Genomic DNA, 21,140 nt, shown 5'->3' with positions numbered 1-21,140 from the left:
TAGAGGCTAAATAGTATTCAGTGTATGTAATGGAGTGACATGTTCCATTATATAGGAAAATTTGCAAAGTTTTTTTTAAATTAAAAAATTTTTAATTATGTATTTTTAAATTAAAAAAATTTTTTTTCTGGCTTTTCTCTTTGTATTATGGAATCCCTCTAAATTTTTGAATTGAAGCTTCAAGAGGAACTCAGTGCTGTTAAGAAATTACAACTACTTCCTTAATGCCTATTGCTGTTGTAGCTGGACATTTTAGACTATGTGGTGTGTATTCTTAAGCAGTATGTAGTCAGAGAGTCAGAGAAGGAAGATTTCCTTTTAAGAGTATTTACCCATCTTACTTTTTCTTAAATTTTAAATACCTGTGAGCCTAAATTGGTGGGTGCCTCTGATTTATGTGTAAAGTCAATACAAAGATACTTTATGACCCTCTTATGTGTTTTCTTTTGTGGAGCTAGATATTAGGGCTCGTTTTGAATTTGCTATATTCAAGAATGGTTAGCCTGAATCAATTTTGTTCTTTTATTGTGCTAACTGGATAAAAAAAAAACTTGGTTTCAAAATGGAGTGTCATCAATAATGTCATCTTTTTTTCACAGGGTAGCTATTTTTTTCCTCCCAACAAATATTACATCTTTTGAATTTCTGAATCCATTTCTTCTGGAACTTTTTTCAAATGTTTATACTGAGTCACCTAATAAACGTTTTGCGTCCATTAAGTATGTGACAAAACTGTAATGTAATGTGTTAGTTTTCTGAACCCTTTTAATGACTTGAGACATTCTTTTTGTTTTTATAGTGGTAGGGTTCGATATGTCTGTATTTGCCAAATTGCAGACAAGTCTTTAAAGTTTCTAGAATCAGATAATTTCAGTGTGGAGTGAAAACTTATGAATGAATAACTGAAATAAGATTTAATGGTAATAAAGCCATTGACTCTCATTAATACTAGCTATCAGAAACTATTTTGTCACTAGGATTGTCATTTTGACTGGTGTTCATGTAAAAGTATAGCATCATGCACTGTTATCATTCATGGAATTACAGTGTATATACTACTAATTATTCTTAACATTAACATTCATTTGTGAAGGAATTTAAGCTATGCAAAAATGCTAGAGGCCCATAAGCGCTTCATTGTTATACCATGAGAAATCCACCATTCTCCTGCATTCCCCACTTCCTTACCTTTCGCATGTGCATATATGCATGCACGCACACACATACATGCCCATTTCTTTAATACCTATGCAGACAGGCATAGCAGTACTTGAGGCATATTTGCATTTCTGTTGTGATATAATCTGCTTTACTTTGTTCATCCTTTAATCATTTTTGGGAAGGTGTCTAGGTTCTCTGGTCAAAGGTTTCTTTTTCCATTTATTGTATATAAATATTTTGTCAGTATTTTATGTGACATTCACAAATACAGGAGGACATTATTGCTTTCAGGGTCATGGAGGGAGCATTGTTGCAGTTGCATTTGAGTTTGTGTTTTTAAAAAGTGCTTTTTATTTTCTGTGGTAGCAGGACACTGCAATGTGGTGTTTCTGGTGAGGTCAAGACCTTTTATTTGACCAGGACAGGGTTTCACACCCTTGGCACCATTGACTTTTTGGAATGGGTAATTCTTTTTTACAGGGGCTGTCCTGTGACTTGTAGGATGTTCAGCAAGATTACTGGACTCTACCGACTAGAAGCTCCTGGCACCCCTTGCCCCAAGTCATGATAGCCATTCCACTCATTGTCAAATGTTGATAACCACTGGTTTAGACTGTAATGATCTGTCCAAGTACGTAGACATTAGGTTTGGTGGAAAGCAGAATTCCCAGTTTTGTGAATTTGTTGTAACATATCCAAAAAATGTTACGGTGAAGGAATTGCTGGTTAGGGGAATCTTCTTTGATAAATTTAAGTAGATATGTGTTGTGGTGTGTGTGTGTGTGTAGAGAGAGAGAAATGGCTTCTGTGTGTGTGTGTGTGTGTGTGTGTGTGTATAGAGAGAGAGAGAGAAATGGCTTCTCTGCCTTCTTTGAAGACTTTAGAAGCAGCCTGTTATAAATATTTTTGTGGAGTGGAAATGTGCACAAACGATAATAGAGCAACATGGACAGTATTTCAGGTAAAAACGATTGCCCACAATTTTACCACCCCATCAAATCAAATGTTTTAGGAATCCATCTTTTTTCATTTATTATGTATTCATTCAGCTTATTCAACTAATATTTAATGAACATCTGCTATATGCCAGGCACTGTTTTAGATTGTGGGAATGCAGCAGTGAACAAAACTGGAAAAAACCTCTGCCACCATAGAGCTAATCTAAAGGGCCTTTAGCGAGATAGAAGAGAAATAAATGATAAAGTAGATATAAGGATATATTAGATGGTTAATTAGAGATGTTACATGTAATTTGTCTGTGTTGCTGCAGTCATATTTATAATATTCCTTGCACATGTTCTTTTGAGTTGATGTACATGATTTTCTTAAATAGTCCTTTTCTGCTAAGTGCCTAGTTGTTAAGAGTTGCCACCAATTATAGGCATGGTGGTTTAAAAAACTTAATCCAGTGGCTGTTCATCTACTAAAATCAAAGTACTGGTTCATTTGAACGGACAGTTGATAATATTACAAAATACAGAATAATTGTTATTGGTTGCATTTTAAATTTTAAATGAAAATCACTTAAGTGACTATAGCCTTTGCTGATAAACATCCTAGATTTGTGATGTTTTGCAGAGATGGCCAACATCATGACCATGTTACCTAGAATTGTTCTGTAAATCAATTTTAAGAACCTGAAGAAAAATATAACATGAAATATAATGGGTTGACTTTTACTATTGAAGCAATAAATTACTTAATTTTTAAGGTGCCTCTGAGAAAAGATCTCTCCCAAGTGGGGTCCTCACCAATCAGGTTGATACAGGTCTAGTTTCTGTTAAGGAAATCTCATTGCCATGATAAATACAAGGTCTACCTTCTGCTACTTGAAAATTCACATGGTAAACAGAAACCAATATCAGTTTAGGGGAGAAAAACAAGTGGAATTCCTTCTTATTTTGTTCTCTTGCTACTGCTGAAGTTAATTGTTTTTGTGATGTTAGAGGAAGAAGGAAAGTCACTCACCCTAGACCTTCCTTGTTTTTCCAGTCATCCAAGTAGAAACGTATCCCTGATAATATTAGCTGGTTAAATTGCTTCTTTGCTTACTCTGGTTGGTGTTGACTAGCACTGGCCAGTGTGCTTTGACTTGCTGTAACTTAATATGGCACCACTAATTTGGAAACACAGGTACAGTCGTGCAAGAGACAGTGTGATGGAAAAAAAAATTAGAATAGTGGGGCCAATGAGTAATAGATGGGGAACACATCCTCCAGCAATTGAGGGGGTTGAGTTCCTTCTTTGTGACTCTTCTCTTCCACTTAAATGAAATGCAGAGCCCTAAGGCATTTGGCCTCTGGAGGAGGAAGTGAAGAGGTTTTGAATTGTTATAGTAAAAAAGTGATGACTGTGGAGTAATGTGAACCTGGCAAAATGTCTGAGCTTTGCTTTTACTTCATGTAAAAAAACCTTTATGTTTTATAGATTATAATAATGAAGATGAATTTGGAAGAAAGTTGAGGTTCCTCTTGCAGCAGCTTCCGCCTGTTAATTACAGTTTGTTAAAGTTCCTGTGTAGGTTTTTAGCCAACGTAGCATCACATCATGAAGAAATTTGGTCTGCAAACTCTTTGGCTGCTGTTTTTGGTCCAGATGTCTTCCAGTAAGTTTTTCCATAAATTTTTGTTTAATTAAAAAAAAATCTGTGAAATAAGAACCATTATACCATCTTCCAAAGATAGGTTGCTTGATGAACCATTATTTTTTATAGTAGATCTGATTAATCTAGCATTACTGTGAACAGGGTACAAATTAGGTAGGCTTTATAGATGGGTGAACTGAGGCACAGAATGATGACAAATCCTCAGGTTTATTAAGTGACTCATTGGTTGTATTCTTACCTTATGTGTGATTGATTTAAAAACTCTCAGTTCAATTTGGACTTTCATTCTTAGCATTTACACAGATGTGGAAGATCTGAAAGAGCAAGAAATAGTGAGCAGGATAATGGCTGGACTGCTGGAAAATTACTATGAGTTTTTTGAGAATGAAGAGGAAGATTTTTCATCTAATGATCTGAGTTCAATTACTGAGCAGGTGGGAATATTTTAAATATTCTACTTGGAGAATTAAAAGAAATATATGCTTACAAGTGCTTGGCACGAACTTAAGTGGAATTTTTAAGTACTAAACTGGAAGCAATTCTCTTGGTTATTACACGAAATCAGTCATAGGTGACACATCCATGTAGTACACAAATATAATATTTTTTCTGAACAACGTCTTGTTCTCAGTTTGGATATTATGGGAACGGCATTGAAACTAGAGTATATGGTAGAGATTTTGTGGGTTTTTAAATGTTTTTCTTCTGTTTACTTAAGCATTGTTTATTTTAGTGTGTTTTGTTTTTGTGAAGAATCTGCGAGCATAGAGGAGTGTAGGCAAAGGGTGAGAAACAAGTAAAGGGTAAGATTCGATATAAGTTCACTAAGTTTTAAAACAAGGAAGTTTTTCTTGATTAAAGTAGTAAGTACAGCAGTGTACTCCTTGTCACTAATGGGAAGCATCAGGAGGGTAACAGTTCAGGTTGTGGATAATGTTTAGACTCTGGGGCTCTTGAATATAGAATCTATTCCTCAGACTACATTATATTTTGTTGTTACTACTACGCCTTGATGGTTGAGATTGTTCAGGGATCCTAGTTACTTTCTCCTTTATGAAGTGAGAATATTGATGGGAAGCAATTGTAATTTATTGTAAAGCCACATTAATTCAGACTTCTTGGATTTAAAATTTGTAATTTAGGTCTATGTAGTGGTTTTTCTTTTGCACTTGTGAAGTGATTTGTCAAGCAAACTCTTATTAGGTAAAATCTATAAAGTTAGTTATATTTTGGCCATGGGTTGGGGCTGCTACTTTTTAAAAATGAATGAATAATTTAATCAGGCAAATTGTTAAAAATGTTTTACTTTTTACCCATACACAGTCCCTCTCCCCGTTGTTTTTTATGTTTTCTTAGAGTTTGTGCAAATACAAGTAAATATTTCCTGGCAGTTTTTTTTAATTGGAAAGTGGCATACCACACACACTATTCTGCACCTTGACTTTTTAATCATTTAACAGTGTATCTTGGAGATCTTTCATTGGAATATTGAGAACATATTCTGTTGTTTTTATATCTGCATAGTTCTCTACTGTATGGATATAAAGTATAACTTATTTGATTTAGTGTACCAATTCCCACTTGAAAAGGTGATTGTCCTGGTTTATATCTGCTTTATGATATAGTTATTAGTAGCTCCCCTTGTCAGTCTCGGAATTCTCCAGGTTTGGATGATAAATTATATGGTCACTCTATTTATTGTTGGACATTTGGGTTGCTTTCCTGCATTTGCTCTTAGATTATTAAGCAGTGTCTCTTGAAAGGTAGTTTATCATACAGATTTTCATGAATTCTTAGAGTTTTGGCTCTGATTATATAAATTACAAGTTTTATTTTCTAGGTAGCCCATCTTTAAAAAAGAGTTTATATACTGTTGTGAACTTTTATGGATGTCTTTGTAATATTTGGGGTTCATACCTTCCTTAGTTTTTCATGTTTTCTTCATGTAAACATTTTTATCTTTATCTGATTTTTCTGCTCTTCCTTTTTTTCCTTCCTTTCACTCTCATCTCTTCTCAAATATCAGTTACTTTAGGGAGATAGTAACAACTGCCAAATTGCAGCTTGCAGTATGTAAACTGAGGATGAATCAGTGTGTGTGTATATATATATATTTGTGAGGTTAATCAAATAGGTAGAATTTGTAGCCTGAATCAGTGATCCATGGAACTTTTGGCATATTTTGGACGGTTTCCAACTGTCATATACTTAAAAATTGTTAAAATATAGAGCTGACACATCTTTTCAAAATTACTGTTGCTTAAAAGAAAAATGACAGGAAGAGGATAAGTACATAGATATGCCTTAAATCTTTGATGCCTTTTGATGCCTCTCAGAAATCCCACCTTTCTTTAAATTATGTTTTAGTTGAGGAATTTTAAAAAATATAATTAATGGCTGCTCAAAATTGTGTGTACATATATTATATATATATACATATATATACATGTATATATGTATATATACATGTATATATATGTATGTATACATCAATACATGTATATGTATGTATATATACATATATATGTTTGTGTTATTCATTTTCTACATTTCCAAGATGATTTGACTTATAAGAAACTGATGATGCCAATTTGACCTAGTGTTTATACATTGATGAATCTAAAGTCTGCAGGGTATGCCTTGATTATATTTTACATTGTGGTGTGAGTCTCTAATGTTGCTATTATTCTGCAGCTTCCTTATGTATGCTGAAATATATCCATATCTCACATACATTGCATTTGTATTTTTTTTTAACTGCTAGAAAAATTGACTTAAAATATGTTGTGCTTTACATTAAATGGAATGGTGGTTAATTAATACCAGGAAATAATGTTGAATTCTGAATATTTGATTGTGGATAGAAAAGAGGATTTTGGCATGTTGAACAGAATATGCTCAGTAAATGGGATAGTGCAGTGAGTCCTGAGAAAAAGTGATGTATATTTAATTTATGTTGAGCTCTATTGATAGTTATCAGAATCCGTTTTTTATATTTTTATTATTACTTCTGAATTATAAGTGGGTTGCAAGTAATAGAAGAACAGATTTCTGAAAGCTTGTTTTCTGTAAAGCAGATTTGGTGACTTTAGTTTGACTTGTGAGGCTGAATTCATGAAGTATTGAGTGAAAGTAAAATCTCCTCAAATTCAGCACAATTTGTAGTTTTAAGCGGTCAACTTAAATGTTGATTTCTTATCCATATATTTAAAGATGTGAGCAAACCTAGCCTGTTCTGGCAGTGCTTTGATTTTTCTCCTGATTTTGACATTTGAAGGAAGCAAAGTTTATTTACTGCTCTCTTCTATTTCGAAGTTTCATCCCATTAATGGAAGTACTCATCTGTTGGAACCATTTCAATGTAGTAGGTATTTTTTTTAATAATACAAGAGAGATGACTGGAGATGGTGATGCATAGGGAGTGTTTGAGAAATGTCCCAGTCAGTGGACAGGTTCTTTGTATGGGATCCTTAAATGAATACGAATCCAGTAGAATGGTTTGAAGATGTAGGTGATAATTATGTTTCTTTATACGTTTGAGAAGGCAGGTAGCAGCGTTCTCCACAAGCTGGAGTCTGGGGAGCAGGCAATTCACGAGGCCCTAGAGAAGGGAATTACAGCAGTCAAAGAAAGAAGAGATGTAAGTATGGATGAGGGTTTTCCATAAGTAGCATTGAGGCAGCTTATAGGGCAAGTTCACAATAAGTACAAACAGAATAGTGTTGATATGCAGAAGCAGAAGGTCAGAGTTGACAAAGAGGACTTTTGACAAGAAGAACTTTTAAAGACAAGTGTGGGGAGAGAGGGTGTTTTTTTTCTGTTTTATTGTTTATTCTTACCCAAACTAATTTAGTCAATTCTTACTGCAGAAAGTTATACTGGGAGACCTGGGAACTGGGAGGGAGGAGGAGAAAAACTATGGACTATCGTTCATGTCATATCTTAGTTGATGATTATTGGTGAAAAATACTAGAGAATGTTAGTTAATTTACATAAAGCTCATTGAATTGAATACAATATATTCAGTAATTGAGTGGAAGGTTCAAGCTTTTATTAATCAGCCACTGCAATTCCAATGATATACTTCTGAAAACAGTGTTTTCTTCCTTGGGTTACCAGCAAAATTAAATATAATTAATATGTTTTTGACTCTAATTTATTAAATACATAGATGGAAAAAGAGAATAATTTTCTATTTGATCCAGTATAAAAAATTATCTGTCATTTGAAACTTTCACCTTTGTATGTAAATCTTACCTCTCAGTTTATCCCTTAAGGCCAGTGATTTTCAGCCCTTTTCATCACTATTATATATGGTAGGAGATAGAGGAGGGATGGCATTTTTAAGCACAACAAAATCAACAGAAACTGCTGCGTATGTTTTATATGTAAAGTAAATGGTTCACAAATTGAGGTCATTAAGTATTAATGATAATGAATTTTTAGTGACCCATCTGACTGGTGACTTTGATGTATCAGTAGTTGAGAGCTCCTGCTTTTAGGTAGTTTGGATGGCAGATACTCTCTTGATTTCTTATAAAAAGCAATGTTTCATGTAGAAATCAGATCTGTGCTATATAGAAAAAGATAACAATTCTAATTAATAATGATAGCTATTATTTATTGCTTATTCTGTATAGATATAGACACAGCTGAAGAGTTTATATACATTATTTAGTCTTTTCAGCTAACCCTGTGAGGTAAGTAGTTTAGCATTTCCATTTTATACCTAGGCCTAGAGAAGTTAAGTAAGTTGCCAGAGATAGTTGTTACGTTAGGGATGTGTATTTCTGGGATCTTTCTGCCTCCAAAGTCTGGTTTTAAAGTATTTTATATTATACTCGAAAGCAGGTAATCTGTACTTGTTACTTAGGAGTATGATAGACTGTCACACTGTAACTACCTTTCTTCTGGTTGAAGTTTTATCTTTTGAGAGAATTCTAACAACTATTTGCCTGTCCATCAGGAAAAACACTACTGTTACATGTAGAGTTGAATGTCTTCTAGGTATTTCCAGTGTATTGGGCTAGAATGGATGAAAGTATACTTTTACTGCTCAATATTTTTAATCACTAATGTTAATTCATAAATTATAAAGGATGTTAAGACCACTAATGGCTAGTTTCTTCTTTGGAATAGCTTAAAAAAATACTTCTCATTTGAGAATATTTTGTTGGTTTTTCTCTGTATTATTTCAGTGTCTTTTTGTTAGAGTGATTATTTATGTTTGTAACCAATTTGATAATGAAAGATGTTTATAGCCTCTGCCAGAAAGAGACTTTTAACCTTGAGTTGTGGTTAGTGGTCAAAACAATGACTTCCCCCTTGTTATAAGGTCCTGTCTTCATGAAAAATTCAGTCAGAATAATTTAGAAGTTAGTTGATATTTTCTCAAATATGGTTAAACACCTTAAAGCAAAATTTATGTGCCCTTCTTTTTTCCCACTTAGATTAAAATCATTTTTGTAATGTACCTGGAATTGGGTCAATCAAAAGTCTTTGTAATATTAGATTTACAAAATTGGTTAGGAAATGAAGCTTTTTTTTTTTAAACTAACTGCAGTGTGCAGATTTTTTTCATAGCTTGCAGTCTCATATTCCTAGTGTATAAATGTAATCATCACTTCATGCTTTAAAATGTTGTTTGTCTGGTTTGCAATTTTATTCTAATGTGGAAAAGTTGGCAATTACTCTGTAAGAAAAATTGGTCCTAGGAAATGAAGTAAAAAATGACTTGTTTATATTTAAAATTTTCTTAGAATAGCATATCTTAGATAATTAACAGTTTCATTAAATTTTAATTCTCAACTTACTATTTATAATTCTTTCTTATTTGTATAGGTTAATGAACTTTCTGAGGAAGAAGAAGAAGATGAAAAGCTGGAACATATAGAAGAACTTCCGGAAGAGGGTGCAGAAAAATCAAGTGACATGCCAGAGGTGGTACAATTAAGGATGACTGAAAATATTTTGGAACCAAATGGTATTACAGCATCGACAAGGTAGTATTTCAGTGAAAGAAGTTTAGCTTTTGAGCATTTCATTCTATATACAGATTCATTCAAGCAGTATACCACACAAATTATAGCAGTATATGTAAGATTGGTTTATGTTTGAAAAAGAGCAACAAGAAAATTTTAGAGCAACAGCCTTGCTAAGGAATTTTCAGTTACTAGCACTTATGCCTTTCTTTAAAAATATCATGCCTTACATTCATTTCTTAAAGTTTTCCTCTTCTAAAATTATTAGTGTTGAGTTGGGTAAAATTTCAGAACCTTTGTCAGTAGCATTGTTAGAGGAAGATACATTTGTTGAATTGACTTACATTTCTAGCTTCCAGACTTGAACTAGGATGTAAGGAGAGAACTCTGTGATTCATTAAAATAGTTGCTTTCCAATCCTTTCATATGTAAAGTGATATTATTAATATGGCATACTGAGTAAATTTGGTGACTGTGGTAGGCTCATAGGGAACCACTGGATACACTGTTCAGGAAGCTGTAGAGCATTGAAGAACTCCTCATTCATACACAGCTCTAGGTTTGCTAACTACTATGTAACCTTTACTAACCTTCTCTAATTATCTATGTATTTAGGCCACTAGATGTTTTTCAGTAAATTTATGTTAAATAGAACACAGATTAAAAAGCAGAGGAAATAGTAATTTAAGAGTTAGAAAGCAAAAAGTTTCATTTAAAAATGACTAGTAACTAAAAAGCCACAATAATCAAGACAATTTGGTACTGCCACAAGAACAGAAAAGAGAGCCCAGACATAAACCCAAGCATATATGGTCGATTAATATATGATAAAGGAGCCATGGATATACAATGGGGAAATGACAGCCTCTTCAACAATTGGTGTTGGCAAAACTGGACAGCTCCATGTAAGAGAATGAGTGAAACTGGATTATTGTCTAACTCCATATACAAGAGTAAACTTGAAATGTATCAAAGACCTGAATGTAAGGTCATGAAACCATAAAACTCTTAGAAGAAAACATAGGCAAAAATCTCTTGAATATAAACATGAGTAACTTTTTCCTGAATGCGTCTCCTTGAGAAAGAGAAACAAAAGCAAAAATGAACAAATGGGACTACATCAAGCTAAAAAGCTTCTGTACAGCAAAGGACACCATCAGTAGAACAAAAGGCATCCTACAGTATGGGAGAATATATTCATAAATGACATAACTGATAAGGGGTTAACATTCAAAATATATAAAGAACTCACATGCCTCAACACTCAAAAAGCAAATAACCCTATTAAATAATGGGTGGACAATATGAACACTTTTGCAAAGAAGAAATTCAGATGGCCAACAGGCACATGGAAAGATGCTCCACATTGCTAATTATCAGGGAAATGCAAACTAAAACCACAATGAGATACCACCTCACACCAGTTAGGATGGCCAGCATTGAAAAGACTAAGAACAACAAATGCTGGTGAGGATGCAGAGAAAGGAGAACCCTCCTACACCGCTGGTGGAAATGCAAATTAGTTCAACCATTGTGGAAAGCAATATGGAGGTTCCTCAAAAAACTAAAAGTACAAATATCATTTGACCTGGGAATTCCACTCCTAGGAATTTACCCAAAGAAAACAACTTCTCAGATTCAAAAAGACATGCACCCCTATGTTTATTGCAGCACTATTTACAAATAGCCAAGATATGGAAGCAACCTAAGTGTTCATCAGCAGATGAATGGGTAAAGAAGAAGTGGTACATATACACAATGGAATACTATTCAGCCATAAGAAGAAAACATATCTTACCATTTGCAACAACATGGATGGAGCTAGAGGGTATTATGCTCGGTGAAATAAGTCAGGTGGAGAAAGATAAGTACCAAATGATTTCCCTCATTTGTGGAGTATAGCAACGAAACAAAACTGAAGCAACAAAACAGCAGCTGACTCACAGACTCCAAGAAGGGACTAGCAGTTATTACCAAAGGGGAGGAGTAGGGGAGGAGTGGGGGAGTGTGGGTAGGGAGGGAGGGAGGAAGGGATTTAGGGGTATTGTGATTAGTTCACATGGTATGGGGGGGTCACAGGGAAGACAGTGTAGCACAGAGAAAAGTAGTGACTCTGGCATCTTACTCTGCTGATGGACAGTGACTTCAATGGGGTATGGGGGGAACTTGATAATATGGGTGAATGTAGTAATCACAATGTTTTTTGTGTGACACCTTCATAAGTGTATATCAATGATATCTTAATAAAAAAAATAACTAGTAATATCTAAGGGAGGAACTACCAAATGTCATTTAGAAAAATAATTTAAAACATACTGCCAAGTACAAATATTGCATTTCTCTGTGGGCTTCTAGATCTTTATATTATGATTAGTTTCTTCAAACATGATCATAATTATGTTACATTAATATGATTATTCACTCTTCTGCTCCTGATTTAACATTTTTTTGCTTTTCTACATTTACATGGCCTTCTAATTTATTTTTTGATGGCCTCTTACCTATATTTTAATTATATAGTAAGATATTTATAAACTATATGTTAAGATATTTAACTATACCAATTATATATTTACTGTCATTCTTTTTTTCTGGACCTTGTGAGTTATTCCAGCCTGCTTGTCAATACTATACTGCTAGTAAACAGCCTTTGTTCTTAGGCTTTTTTCTATCTTTTGAGTTGTTTGGATAGTTTATTAGGCTCAAAGTGAACTTTTCAATGGCTTTTGATAAGTATTTCCAGAGTACCTCAAAGTCTTGGCCCAGTTTATGTTGCCATTAGTAGTATTTTCTTGAGGACCTGAAAACAGTAGATTTAAATGGGTGTTCTTTATTTTTGTTAGAGTTACATTCTCCAATAAGGTGGCCACTCCTTACACTTGGCTATTTAAACTTAAACCAATTAAAGTTAAATAAAGTTTAGAAGTCACTTCCACAATTGTACTAGCCACATTTCAAGTGTTTAGTAGCCATATGTGACTAGTGGCTACTATATTGGACAGTGCAGATGCAGAATATCACTATCATTGCAAAATGATACAGGGGGTAAATTTGTTAAGTATTTTTATTTATTAAAGCATGGTTAAATATTGTTTCAAATGAACTCTACTAATATTTTCTCTTTGATCATCTGTCCAGTTTTGTAGAGGATCCTCCTTCCCTCCAACACAGTCATTTTTAGACAGATTCATTGGAGATTTGGTGGTAGTCAGGACTCCTTAATTGCATTCATAGAAACAGACCTTGGTTAAAGGAAAGAAAAATGGCAGTTTATCAGAAGAATGCTAGATAAGTCACAGGGTCAAAAGTGAAAGCAGAGTTAAGAACTTGGGGAGCCCTGGAGAATTTTGTAGCAAAGGGTCGTGGAAGAATCTCTTTAGCTTGTGGCTGTTGCTCAGAGAGTTTCAGCTGTCTTCTTCTGTCTGTTATTCTAATCAAGATCAGGTTCCTGAGGGGCACCAGGGATGAGGGTCTGGCCTAAGTTGGATCAAATGGCCATCCCTAGGCCAGAATGGAGCTGGCCCTTGTAATTTATGCTATCAAGACCATTGGATGGAGGGGGGAGCTAGCTTGCCACAGAAAAATGTTACTGAAAAGGGTAAAAAATTGCCAAAAGACGTAGGCGATATCAGGCAGCAGAAACGGGTGTATGTAACAACAGTCTTCTGGATTTAGTAATGATGTTTATAAACCTCAAGTAATATTTTGTATTAACCATTTATTTTAGTTTTGGGTGATTGCATGAAGGTAAAGAACACATTCTTTGATATTCTTAGATGACAGAAAAGTAGGGGAAAACTATCCCTAGAATGCACAGGACCTAGCGATATAGGGAGCTCTCTCTCTCTCTTTTTTTTTTTTTTTTTTTGTGGGGGGAGCTCTTAATACACATTTATTTTAGGGAATTAGGGGTTACAATATTGCATGAAACTGGACATCAAACTTTAGGTAATTTAATATTTCAACTTTTTGAGGTTTCCTATGTGGTACTTAGCAAACATTTAGCTTACTTTGTAATTCTGTTCAGATGTAGTTGTGGAAAGACATGTTAGAAATGTAAGGGAGGTAAATACTTAATGGCAGTTTGAAATGGTAGTTCTCAAACTTTTTGATCTCAAGTGTTATATTCTTAAAATTATTAAGGATTCCAAAGACCTTTATGAGTGTTGATTATTCCTATTGGCATTTGTTGTATCGTAAATTTTAACAGCATATTTAAACTGCTGGGAGGGTTTCTTTGTTCACTTGTACTTTGGAAGATGCTTATATTTGTAGCTGAAATGCAGCTATTTATGACCTTCCAGTTTTTTTATTGAAAAATTCCTCCACTTTTATTAGTTTTAAGTTGGTGCTTCTCAGTCTTTTTGGCCTTATGACCCCCTTACACACTTAAAAATACTTGAGGAGACTGCAAAGAACTCCTCTTTTTGTGAATTATAGCTATTGGTGTTCACTATATTAGGATTTAAAAATGAGAAATTAATATTTAAAAAATAGCAGTTAACATTATATGTTAATATAAATTTTTAAGTCAAAATGAACTGTTTTCCAAAATCTCAAAAAAAATTCTTAGAAATTTTTTGGTGGTATTGTTTTATATTTTTAGAAATCCCTTTAATGTCTGGCTTAATAGATGACAGCTGGATTCTCACATTTTCTTCCGCATTTAATATCTTACCATATGTTATTTTGGTTGAACTATGTGAAGAAAATCTGTCTTCACACCAGTCTGTAGTTGGAAAAAGAATTTTTATAGCCTTTTCAGATAAGTGTGGCTATTCTTTGGCAATATACCAAAAATCAGTAAGTGATAGGTCATATTTGTAATGTGGAACCTAAAACCATTTCTGTGAATTTTTTGTACTTTTTTTAAAGGTATTATTGATATATACTCTAATGAAGATTTCGCATGAAAACACAATGTGGTTACTACATTTATCGATATTATCAAGTCCCCAACCATACCCCATTGCAGTCACTGTCCATCAGTGTAGTAAGATGCCACAGATTCACTATTTGCCTTCTCTGTGCTACACTGTCTTCCCCGTGACCCCCAATACCATGTATACTAAACATTATACCCCTCAGTCCCCTTCTCCCTCCCCACATGCCCTCCCATACCCCTCCCCTTTGGTAACCACTAGTCACTTCTTGTAGTCTGTGAGTCTGCTGCCGTTTTGTTCCTTCAGTTTTGCTTCGTTGTTTACACCACAAATGAGGGAAATTATTTGGCACTTGTCTTTCTCTGCCTGGCTTATTTCACTGAGCATAATATCCTCCAGCTCCATCCATGTTGTTGCAAATGGTAGGATTTGTTTCTTTCCTTTGGCTGAATAGTATTCCATTGTGTATATGTACCACATCATCTTTATCCATTCATCTACTGATGGACATGTAGGTTGCTTCCATATCTTGGCTATTGTAAATAGTGCTGCAATAAACATAGGGATACATATGTCTTTTTGAATCTGAGAACTTGCTTTTTTTGGGTAAATTCCAAGGAGTGGGATTCCCGGGTCAAATGGTATTTCTATTTTTAGTTTTTTGAGGAACCTCCATATTGCTTTCCACAATGGATGAACTAGCTTACATTCCTGCCAGCAGTGTAGGAAGGTTCCCTTTTTTCCACAACTTCACCAGCATTTGTTCTTAGTTTTTTCGATGCTGACCATCCTAACTAGTGTGAGGTGATATCTCATTGTGGTTTAATTTGCATTTCCCTGATAATTAGCAATGTGGAGCATCTTTTCATGTGTCTGTTGGCCATCTGAATTTCTTCTTTGGAGAAGTATCTGTTCATATTGTCCACCCATTTTTTAATAGGGTCATTTGCTTTTTGGGTGTTCAGGCATGTGAGTTCTTTATATATTTTGGATGTTAACTGCTTGTCAGATATGTCATTTACAAATATATTTTCCCATACTGTAGAATACCTTTTTGTTCTGTTGATGGTGTTCTTTGCTGTACAGAAGCCTTTTAGTTTGATGTATTCCCATGTGTTCATTTTTGCTTTTATTTCCCTTGCTTGAGGAGATGCATTCAAGAAGAAGTTGCTCATGTTTATATTCAGGAGATTTTTTGCCTATGTTTTCTTCTAAGAGTTTTATGGTTTCATGACTTACATTCAGGTCTTTGATCCATTTTGAGTTTACTATTGTATATGGACATAGACAATAATCTGGTTTCATTCTCTTGCATGTAGCTGTCCAGTTTTGCCAAAATCAGTTGTGGAAGAGGCTGTCATTTCCCCATTGTATGTCCATGGCTCCTTTATCATATATTAATTGACCATATATACTTGGGTTTATATCTGGGCTGTCTAGTCTGTTCCATTGGTCTGTGGGTCTGTTCTTGTGCCAGTACCAAATTGTCTTGATTACTGTGGCGTTGTAATAGAGCTTGAAGTCAGGGAGTGTAATCTGCCCAGCTTATTCTCTCTTCTCAGGATTGCTTTGACTATTCGGGGCTTTTGTGGTTCCCTATGAATTTTAGAATAACTTTCTCTACTTCATTGAAGAATGCTATTGGTATTTTGATAGGGATTGCATTGAATCTGTAGATTGCTTTAGGCAGGATGTCCATTTTGACAATATTAATTCTTCCTATCCATGACTACAGATGTGTTCCCATTTATTGGTATCTTCTTTAATTTCTCTCATGAGTGTCTTGTAGTTTTCAGTGTATAGGGCTTTCACTTCCTTCGTTAGGTTTATTCTTAGGTATTTTATTCTTTTTGATGCAATTGTGAATGGAATTGTTTTCCTGATTTCTCTTTCTGTTTGTTCATTGTTACTATATAGGAGTGCAACAGATTTCTGGGTATTAATTTTGTATCCTGAAACATTGCTGAATTCAGACATTAGATCTAGTAGTTTTGGAGTGGATTCTTTAGAGTTTTTTATGTACAATATCATGTCATCTGCAAACAGTGACAGTTTAACTTCTTCCTTACCAATCCAGATGCCTTTTATTTGTGTTGTCTGATTGCTGTGGCTAGGACCTCCAGAACTATGTTGAATAAAAGTGTAGAGAGTGGGCATTCTTGTCTTGTTCCCTATCTTAAAGGAAAGGCTTTCAGCTTCTTGCTGTTAAGTATGATGTTGGCTGTGGTTTTGTCATATATGGCTTTTATTATGTTGAAGTGCTTGTCCTCTATACCCATTTTGTTGAGAGTTTATATCATAAATGGATGTTGAATTTTGTTGAATGCTTTTTTGGCATCTATGGAGATGATCATGTTGTTTTTGTCCTTTTGGTTCATGTGGTGGATGATGTTGATGGATTTTTGAATATTGTACCATCCTTGCATCCCTGAAATAAATCCCACTTGATCATGATGGATAATCTTTTTGATGTATTTTTGAATTCGGTTTGCTAATAGTTTGTTGAGTATTTTTGCATCTATGTTCATCAGGAATATTGGTCTGTAATTTTCTTCTTTTGGGGTGTTTTTGCCTGGTTTTGGTATTAGGGTGATGCTGGTCTTATAGAATGAGTTTGGAAGTACTCCCTCTTATACTTTTTGGAAAACTTTAAGGAGGATGGGTATTAGGTCTTCACTTAATGTTTGGTAAAATTCAATGGTCAAGCCATCTGTTCCAGGAGTTTTGTTCTTAGGCAGTTTTTTGGTTACCAGTTCAATTTTGTTGCTGGTAATTGGTCTGTTCAGATTTTCTGTTTATTCCTGGGTCAGCCTTGGAAGGTTGTATTTACTAGAAAGTTGTCCATTTCTTCTGGTTATCCAATTTGTTAGCATATAATTTTTCATAGTATTCTCTAATAATTCTTTGTATTTCTGTGGTGTCCATTAGTGATTTTTCCTTTCTCATTTCTGATTCTGTTTATGTGTATAGACTCTCTTTTTTTCTTGGTAAGTCTGGCTAGGGGTTTATATATTTTGTTTATTTTCTTAAAGAATCAGCTCTTATGTGACTGTAGACAGATTTAAATGTAAACAGCAGAGGAGAGAAAAAGGTCAGTGAAGGACTACAATCTTTAACATTGCACTTAAGACTAAGATATGTATGACCATTACGATCTGTTGTTTGTTCTTTTAATATGGTCTTTTCTGGGGGTTTAATGAAAACAATTAGCATTTTAGGTGGTCTTTTTGGAATTTCTGTAGTTACCTAGATAATTTGGCCTTAAATTTGTCAGCAGTTATTTTTGTGTGTCTGTGAGTAACAGTCAGACACTTACGACATCGGTGCTGTTTTACTGCTGCTGTGGATGCATAAGTATATTGATAAATCTTTTTTATGGCCATAAGTGTGTGTTTGCTTTGGTTTGTGCATAAGCGCTTTTTATCCACAGAAGTTGGCTAAAGTCTGAAAATAATGAATAATTAAATCCTGTGAAATCTGAAAACTAAATCAGTCCTTTGTCCTCCAGAAGCTCAGAGAATAAAATTGTACACTCAGCTTTGTAGCTTTGTGGGTGACAATCTGACTCATAATATAGAAAGTCTATTTGACTTTTTTACTGTGGCTTTTTGGGGTGGGGAGAGGGTCCTTACTGAAAGGAGCTGTTTATTTGATTGTCCCAGCACATTTTTCAGGGCTAAAGAATCTTTACTGTTACACTAATAACCTAGTTTGCTGTTCACCACTTCTTTATATATTTGTGATTTACTTCTAGTAACATTAAGGGTAGAAAACAAAAATATCAGCTCCTGTTTAAGGCCTCCCCACCTAGTTTAAGGCCATCAGAACTTTGACTCTTTCTGGCTCCTTTGGATAACTGGAATATCTTACTGAAAAGTTTAGTCTTTTTGCAGGCTGGCTATATAGATCTAGGCCAGTGGTTCTTAAACCTACGATGGATCAGAATCATCACTGGTGCTTATTAAAAATGTAGACTTTGGGGCTCTGCCACAGAGGCTTGGGAAGAGACCCAGGAATCTACTTTCTTAAAGCTTTTTTTAAAATCGGGAAATAAATCATATATACACAGATGAGCCTAAACAAATACATAGCAAAACAAGTTAGTAAAAAGCACATATCCATGTAACCATCACCCAAATCTAAAAATAAACACTGATAGTACACCAGTAGCTCTCAGAATCGTGATCTCCCTACTCTCAGAGGTAATCTACATGCTGACTTTATGTCAATCACTTCCTTATATATTTTTGAGCATTATATGAAAATTAAATCTGTATATTTTTAATCCAACTTCTTTCACTAAACATTATTTGTGAGATTTTCCATGTTATATGTTTACTGTGGTTTGTTCACTTCATTGCTGTAAAGTATTCCATTATGTGATTATACCACAGTGATCCAATTTACTGTTGGTGGACAATTGGATTGTTTTTACTTTTTGAATATTGTGAATAGCTTTTCACAGTACACAAGATTCTTTACAGGTCTTCTGGTGCACATGCATACACGTGAAGACATAAACCTGTCTTTCAACCTCAGTAAATACTGCCACATTATTTTCCAAAGTGCTTACTCCAGTTTAGACCCTCACAACTGGAGAAATATATGTATGATTTTCCTAATAGTGTATGACCCTTGTGATTTGTTGTTTGTTCAGTAAATAGTACATGAGTATTCTCATTGCTTCATATTTTTACCAACACTTGGTATTAACTATTCTGGAGCATGTGTAATAGTATTTCATTGTCATTTTATTAAGATCCATCTCCTTTTCATATGTGTATTGGCCAGTTCCTTTTGCTAAATGCTTGTTGAAGTCTGTTCTCTGTTCTTCTGTTGAGTTGTCTTTTTCTTACTGAATTGTAGGAGCCCTTTAAAAATAATTGTTGCAAATACCTTTTCCCCATTGTACCTTGTCTTTTCCTTCTCATATTGTGTCTTCTGATGAATAATTACTAATTTTATTTCACTTTATCATTCTTTTCCTTTTGTGATTAATGCTTTTTATGTCTAAAAAATCTTTCCCTAATTATACAGATTTACATTATTTTCTAAAAGCAGTATCATTGTATCTTTTATGTTTACGTCTCCAGTCTACCTGGAATTGACTTTCATCTCTGGTGTGTGACAGGGGCCAAGATACCTTTTTCAGTATGGGTTCCAAATTGTTCCTGTCCTCCTTTTTGAAATGGCTGGCCTTTGCTGGCTTCCTCTAGTGCCGCCTTTGTTGTCAGTCACGTGCGTTTGCATGGGTCCCTTTCTATCCTGTTTGTCCATTCTGGGGTGCCAGGACTCCAGTAGCTTATTTACTAGCATTTTTATGGTCATCTTAATTGACATAAAAGGGAAGAACATTCCTCTGGGAGAGTAATAGATGATTAACAATGGCAAATTTGAAAAAGAACAGAGAGAGGTTATAGCTCTGACTTAACGGTAAAACATGACATAAGGCTTTAGTAGTTACAGATTGATGGACTGTCAAGTCCACGTAAGTAGTTGAGAATTAGACCTTTTTGAGAATTTGGCATAAGATAAAGCAAAAGCTCACCAGAAATCACAGATTAATTGGTGAAAGGAACAGTGCTTGATATATGAATTTTCTTCACACCATTCAATATACTATGCTGTCACTGGATTATAGTTAGGTATTGAAAATAAGATGAAATTTCTAAATAGGTAAATAATTAACTAAACTTAGATTGCAAATATTACTGAAGAAAATATAATAGATCACACCGTGTAAAGGTTTAACTTTTATAATTAAATAGCAACTCATAACCAAAATAAAGAATATAGAGACTTGATCATTGCAGCAAAATATCAGAAAAAGCTCTCTTCTAGTTGACATTTAAACACTCTAGCTAAAGCCTCATTTATCATTCTTGGTTTTTGTTTTTTTAAATATCTGCAGATACTTAATATTTAAGTTTCAGCCCACTTGAAACTACTAGAAATAGACCAATGACTACACCCTTCTTTGTGTGTGTATATGTGATTTTTCTCCCCAGCTTTTGTTGAGTTCAGAAATGAAGTTCTACAAAACTTTAAAAATACGAAAATGTTATTAAGTACTTCCCTTGAGGGTATCAGCCTGAAAGCCTTTAGAGCTATAAATAATCCACTTGTGAAAACTGACATAATATTGGCAATTAAAAAATTTTTTTTGAAGCTAGGAGAGGTTATGTGTGCTAAATCAGGATGGTTTACTGTTGTATATAAAGCAGTTGGGTAATTTGCTGCTAATGTGTTTGCTGTAAAGGAGACCTGAAGATTATTGATGAATGGTAAATGATTTTCATTTGGTTTCCTACAGAAAATTCTGAGAATATTAACCTAATAGGCCCTGTTCCTCAAGTTGTTTAGAGTTTGTTGGCACATTTTATAGAGGAGTTGCATAAAGATAATTTAAATTTACTTTTAAAAAGTGACTATTAAAGAATCACATGCATACAGAAGAGTTCATGAATCATGAGGTGGTTTAATTAAGTCGACTCAACTTGTGTAATCACC

At 34.3% G+C, this 21,140-nt stretch overlaps 1 protein-coding gene across 9 annotated transcripts in view; it reads left to right on the top strand.

Annotated features, from left to right (window-relative positions):
• Positions 1-21,140, top strand: part of FAM13B (family with sequence similarity 13 member B) — a 123,178-nt gene that overhangs the window by 59,823 nt on the left and 42,215 nt on the right. For 6 of the 9 annotated variants that reach the window (XM_036897518.2, XM_036897539.2, XM_036897513.2 and 3 more), the window contains 4 exons: positions 3,589-3,766; positions 4,059-4,200; positions 7,311-7,406; positions 9,608-9,768. In XM_036897518.2, coding sequence (XP_036753413.2) covers positions 3,589-3,766; positions 4,059-4,200; positions 7,311-7,406; positions 9,608-9,768 — 577 coding nt within the window. The remainder of the gene's footprint in view (positions 1-3,588; positions 3,767-4,058; positions 4,201-7,310; positions 7,407-9,607; positions 9,769-21,140) is intronic. The other 3 variants (XM_057490908.1, XM_036897544.2, XM_036897536.2) reach the window with 1 other exon arrangement.

This window comes from Manis pentadactyla, chromosome 13, assembly GCF_030020395.1.
Source record: "Manis pentadactyla isolate mManPen7 chromosome 13, mManPen7.hap1, whole genome shotgun sequence".
NCBI lineage: Eukaryota > Metazoa > Chordata > Mammalia > Pholidota > Manidae > Manis > Manis pentadactyla.
The sequence above is the reverse complement of the archived record's forward strand: the minus strand, read 5'-3'. Positions and strand labels throughout refer to the sequence as shown.